This window comes from Typopeltis vanoorti, chromosome 15, assembly GCF_054136105.1.
Source record: "Typopeltis vanoorti isolate ZY-2024b chromosome 15, IOZ_Tvanoo_1.0, whole genome shotgun sequence".
Classification (NCBI taxonomy): Eukaryota; Metazoa; Arthropoda; class Arachnida; order Uropygi; family Thelyphonidae; genus Typopeltis; species Typopeltis vanoorti.
Window position 1 is genome coordinate 73,555,455 of NC_143563.1, and position 6,000 is coordinate 73,561,454.

The 6,000-nt window shown below is 33.9% G+C and overlaps 1 protein-coding gene across 3 annotated transcripts in view; it reads left to right on the forward strand.

Moving 5' to 3' along the window:
• The window catches only part of LOC150098886 (non-selective voltage-gated ion channel VDAC2-like), a 98,952-nt gene extending 96,374 nt beyond the window's left edge, over window positions 1-2,578 (forward strand). For all 3 annotated transcript variants that reach the window (XM_090405322.1, XM_090405320.1, XM_090405321.1), the window contains exon 9: window positions 2,092-2,578. In XM_090405322.1, the coding sequence (XP_090261448.1) occupies window positions 2,092-2,183 (92 nt within the window). In that variant the 3' untranslated portion in view covers window positions 2,184-2,578. The remainder of the gene's footprint in view (window positions 1-2,091) is intronic.
• The last annotated feature ends 3,422 nt before the right edge of the window (window positions 2,579-6,000 follow it).

Genomic DNA, 6,000 nt, shown 5'->3' on the forward strand with positions numbered 1-6,000 from the left:
GCAGCTGTGAAAGGGCTAAGGATTATCCAAAAACTATACTCTAAAGACCAAACATAGAACTTTTCAAGGTGATAATTTCACAGAGACAGTGAAATTGATCTGCCACCTAAAGTAAAATAAACTTTAATGTTGGAATTAAAGAATTGCCTTACTGAGTGTTCCTAAAATATTTCTTCTTCTTCTTACTCATTATTATATTAGTATGTAACACCTCTAAGGAGGTAGATTCATTGCAGGAGGACACATTACTCTGCTCTGCTACACACACACACACACACACACACACACACACACACACACATCACCATCTCTACTTAATTCTTCAGCTACATATAACGATACTTCTACCATCTACCACCCATTACCAACAGTATTTATTGTCTGTAAATTGCGTGTGTTCTCATGGTTAGTTTGCCTGAACGCAGGATAAAAAAATCCAAGTTTCTGTGAAAAAGAGACCTGCTACATCCATATGACATCGGCTAACTCACCTTCAATCGAAAAAGTCTATATAAAGATTTCTTTTGTCATGATAAGAATCTGCTGTAGTTTTTCCTGTGGCTTCGTTTCCACATCCAGAGAACTGATGGTTTCCCCAAAATAAATACCTTACCAAAGTGAACTTTTAGCAACTCAGCTATTTCTAGTGCACTGACACTTTCCATCTGAATTCACTAAAGTTTTTAGTCATTCTTCCTTTTACTTTTACAATATTTTACAATTCTGATTTTCCTTGGTCTCTTAAGCTAACATCTTTTCACAATCCAGTTTTGCTTTCCTCATCATGGTTATCACTATGCTGTAATTTCATTACCTTCATTTCTACCACTATACTAGAAGTCAACTCCTGATGACAGAAGGCTGAGACCTGCCAGTTGCCAAAAGTTAGGACTAATAGTTCCCTCTACTCCTTTTGGAGGATAGAAGGAATTTTGTAAATCCAAACCACTTATTTTTATTTTTTTTTTTTTTTTTTTGTTATTCATTACTGAAAATTATATCAAAACTTATTTATTAAAAATGAATCATTTTGACAGTAAGTTGGAGTAGAGTGCCTGCATAGGTAAGTGGCTGATCTCCTTAATGCTAGGTAGGTGGAAGAAAGTTTGATTCTTATTATACCCAGTAAGGGATTTTTTCATCCTAGGTCATTTTTAGTTGTTTCTTAAGTTATGTAAACTCTGATGCAGGAGAAATAGTGTTTCCTCCCAGAAAAAATTCATTCCTGTAATTCATAAGAATTAACTATAGAACCCACACAATATCCATACAGCAGCAATTCTTGTTAAGTTTATTTCTACCAGTGTACTAAAAAAAATGTCATAGGCAAAGGACATAGACCAGTTACCATTTTTCAGAAGTTAGAACTAAAAGTTCTGCTTATTCCCTTTGGAGAAGAAAAAAATCATTAGATGAAGATATTTTAAAGTTCCAATTTTCTTCTTTTTTTTTTCTTTTTTTTTTTTTAACTTTATATATGTGTACATGCTAAATTCTTGTAGCTTTTTGTGTTAGAAGATTTATTCTGCATAGCTTATTTATTAATTTTAGTACTTTCTGTAATTCCAAAATTACAGAAAGTACTAAACAAAAGTACAGAAAGTACATTAACAGTCAAAAGACTTAAGTGTTTTGTAAAAGTAAACTGATTAACAGAAAATTGACATCTCTCAATTTGAGATTATATTTTGTGATGTGTGGATAATGATGTAGTATGCAGATGAAGGATTAAGTGGTATAGACAGTGTGACACAGAGTGCCCTCAATCATTGAGTCTTTGAACTCCTTGGAGGCGATCACTGCCATGGTGCAAAGACTTTGCTCTTTTGTGTGTGTGTGTGTGTGTGTGTGTGTGTGTGTGTGTGTGTGAGTGAGTGAGTGAGTGAGAAGAATGGAATGCAAATTTTTGCAGACTCAAATTGATAAGCTGCTGCAACAAGTGTAATTATTATTTTGCTTTGAGATATATACAAATATTGATTTTGCATATATCTCAATGTATACGTTGTATAACATACAGAGCTCTTGTAAACTCTTTTTATGTAATTATAAATCTGAATGTGAGTGTGAATTAATTTTTTTTTTTTCTAGGCATTTTGCTCACATTATCAACTCTTATTGAAGGCAAAAACTTTAATCAAGGTGGTCACAAATTGGGAATAGGTTTTGATCTAGAAACATAGTGCTTTATTTCTTCATTACTTTTACTCATATATATGATAAAAGTGACTAAGAATGAAATCTGATATACAATATGTAATTTGTTCTGTACATAACTGTAATAGTTAATCTTAAATCTTCCAAGTATTTAGAGCATGTGAGGTCGTAAAATGTTAAGTTTATAAGTAATAGTAAAAATTAAACTTTCCAGTAGTTAATTGATTATAGACATTACTTCTTTACTGTATAAATGTTTTCTTTTGTTGTTAGTATATTTATTTTCTGTTTTTAAGAGCTATTGTGCACAAATGAATGAATAAATGAATGATTATCTATTAATAATTAGTTGGAAATTATAAGAATTTTGTATACAGAAGATTATCTTTTATAGTGAAATAAATTATTCTTTTTTTGTTAATTTGCATATTTCTGAAATTGCCACTTCAAAAATATTTAGGAAAGCAAGATAAATATTCATCTTATTCAGTATCCCCCTTTTTTCCATTTAAAGTTATGGTTGTGTAAGCCAACAATGTGAATGATTTTAAGAAAACTAAATCTCTTCTCTATCAAAACACAAGGCTGTGAGATATCAGAATTTAATTGTATTCTCATATTCTTTACAAAGTTGATTAAAAAATGTTCAACACGTTAACATGAACAGTGAAAGTTCATGTTAATGTAAGAAATACTTAAAATATCAGGTTAAAAACCATGTTCGCCAGCCTAGTTGGCAGAGTGGTTAGCATACCTGCTCTCCAACCAACAAGTTGTGGGTTTGAATTCTGCTGTGGGTAAAGATGTATGTGATTGCCTTTAGATGATAGATGAATATCATTGTCCATTGTGAGACCACCTCTCCACTTACTGGAGGCCTGAAGTAGTTGAAAAGTTCCATGTTTGGTCTGTAGAAGGGTTTCTGGACTATAAAAAATGAATGAAAAATATAAAAATTGATAATATATATATATATTCCTAGCCTACCCATGATACAAAATGCACTATAGGTTTGCAAATAACCTTTCATGGGTAGGAACAACATTAAAAAAAAAAAAAAAAAATTTAAAAGTTGGCCTGTTTAATCCTCCATTCTTTGTCACAATAAATTAATTTTGTAATCATTTGGGAAAAAGGATTACTTAACTGTGTACATATAATTTATGTACATTTTCAACCATATATAAAAAGGGAAATAAAACTGAATGTGAGAATTACAGAGGTATTTCTCTACCAAGTGTTCCTGGTAAGATATATGCAAGTATACTTGAGAAACGGTTGAGAAGGATTGTGGAAAAGAAGCTTGGTGAAGAACAAACTAGATTCAGGCCAAATACAGGCTGTCAGGATCAGATTTTCACTTTATTTGAGAAATCATGAGAATATAACAAACATCTGTATTTAAGTTTTGTAGATCTGTAAAGACATATGACGAGGTGCCAAGAGGTGCTATTAAAAACGCTACAGTTATATGGTGTCAATGAGCCATTATATCAAGCAATACTTAGTCTTTCTTTGAGTTGTAAGTCAGCAGTTAGAATTGAAGGAAGTACAGGAAGATGGTTTAATGTTAAATCTGGTGTCAGACAGGGATGTATTATTCGTTAATAATACACCCTTCTGTTATTCATTATCTATATGGATCACATTATGAAGGAAAGTGGCATTAAACTGGATATCAAAATTGGAGATGTTAATCTCAGCTCTTTGCTTTATGCTGATGATGTTATACTTCTAAATAAATCCGCTACAAGTCTGCAAGATTCCCTGACTAAATTGAATAACTGTTGTAATAGATGTGGTGTGAAAGTAGACTAAGCTCTGATCACTAATCTTAATATTTACCCATAATGCAAAGCACATCTCCTGGAGGAGATGTATGATGCTTTGTATTAAAGGCAAGGGGCCACTACCCAGACCGGTTTCGACCTTTATTTGAGGTCTCATCAGTGGGAGCTAGGCTAGAAATATCAAGATTTTAGTAATACAGAGCTTATAAGTATTTTACCAGAACAAGTTACCATAAGGTGTTTTAACCTTATTAAATAAAAATCTCAGGAGGAGATAAAAATGTAGAAAAAAATACTTTCTACATTTTTACATACTTTCTGATCAGAGCTTAGTCTACTTTTACCATGAGTTATCTTGGTCTTGCACTACCTGCAGGGTCAGCTAGACTTGCATTACGTGCAGCCTCAAACTTGACTTATTTGTCTGTTTGCTTACTTGGGAAATGGAGTAAAACCAGGTTTAAAATAACTTGGTATCTTTAACATTTATTTTACCCAAGGTAAAATACTTTCTACATGTGCATATATATATATATATATATATATATATATATATATATATATATATATATATATATATATATATATATATATATATATATATATATATATATATATATATATATATGTGTGTGTGTGTGTGTGTATATATATATATATATGTTGATCATTAGTTATGTTCATCTTTTTTGACTGACTGAAACTGAGAAAATAGATAATTTAATGTAATGATAATTTTGGTGACATTGCAGAAACGAATGTACCAGAAGATTATACGGGAATTGTGGTGAATAAAGTGGAGGTGAGTAGTCTATTGCATGACCTCAATGTCAATACATCTGTGGGATTGGATGGTATACCAGCTCGTGTTGTACGAGAAGCAGCTAAAGAATTGTCAGTGCCCTTGACCATTTTGTTTAATTTGAGTCTCAGGTCTGGGTTAGTCCCAAGGGGGTGGAAAGAGGGGAAAATAGTTGCACTGCATAAAGGTGGTTCCAAGACTGCTGTTGTAAATTACCGACCGATTAGCATATCAGGAATCGTTGTCAAGGTCTTAGAGAAATTAGTCAAGAAAAGAATACAGGATTGGATAGATGAAAATGGGATATTGTATGGGGGACAACATGGTTTTGTGAAGGGTAGATCATGCCTCAGTAACTTGCTCACGTTTTATAACACAGTGACGGCTGAACTGGATAGAGATAATGGGTTTACAGTGATACTACTGGACCTTGCCAAGGACTTTGATAGGATACCACACGGAACCCTAATCAGTAAACTGGAGCAGATGAGAATAGATATAGGGTTGGTGAGATGGATAGGAGGGTGGTTGAAGGAGAGATACCAGAGAGTGGAGTCTAAAAAACGGCTTGTGACTAGTGGTGTGCCACAGGGCTCTGTTCTTGGACCACTGCTTTTCAATTTGTTCATCAATGATATAGGAAAGGATTTGAGAGGAAGTGTTCACTTGTTTGCTGATGATGCAAAGTTGGGTAGAGCAATTGTGAGTGCACAGGATGTCAAAATTTTACAGGATGATTTGGATAGTTTGGAGGACTGGGCTAGGAAAAATGGATGTCAGTTTAATGTGGCAAAGTGTAAGGTTATGCACTTTGGGGTGAAAAGAATAGCAGCAGTATATCACATTGGTGGAACCATACTCCAGGAGATTGATGAGGCCAGGGATTTGGGAGTGTTGGTGGATAATGAATTGAAGTTTAGGGGGCACATTGCAAAAGTGACTAAAACAGCTCACCAAATCACTTGGCTTCTGAAAAATACTTTAACATGCAGAGACAAACAAGTTATTGTTCCTCTGTATCGAGCCTTGATAAGACCCCATCTGGACTACTGTGCCCAGTTATGGGCACCAGGGTTTCTTCGTGATGGGGAGGAAGTGGAGAGGGTCCAGAGACGAGTGACCAAGATGATAGCAGGTCTGTGGATTGAACCTTATGAGAATAGGTTGAAGATTTGTGGGTTGCAGAAATTGGACGATAGGCGAAGGAGGGGTGATATGATTGAGACATTCAAATTACTGAAGGGTTTCTAT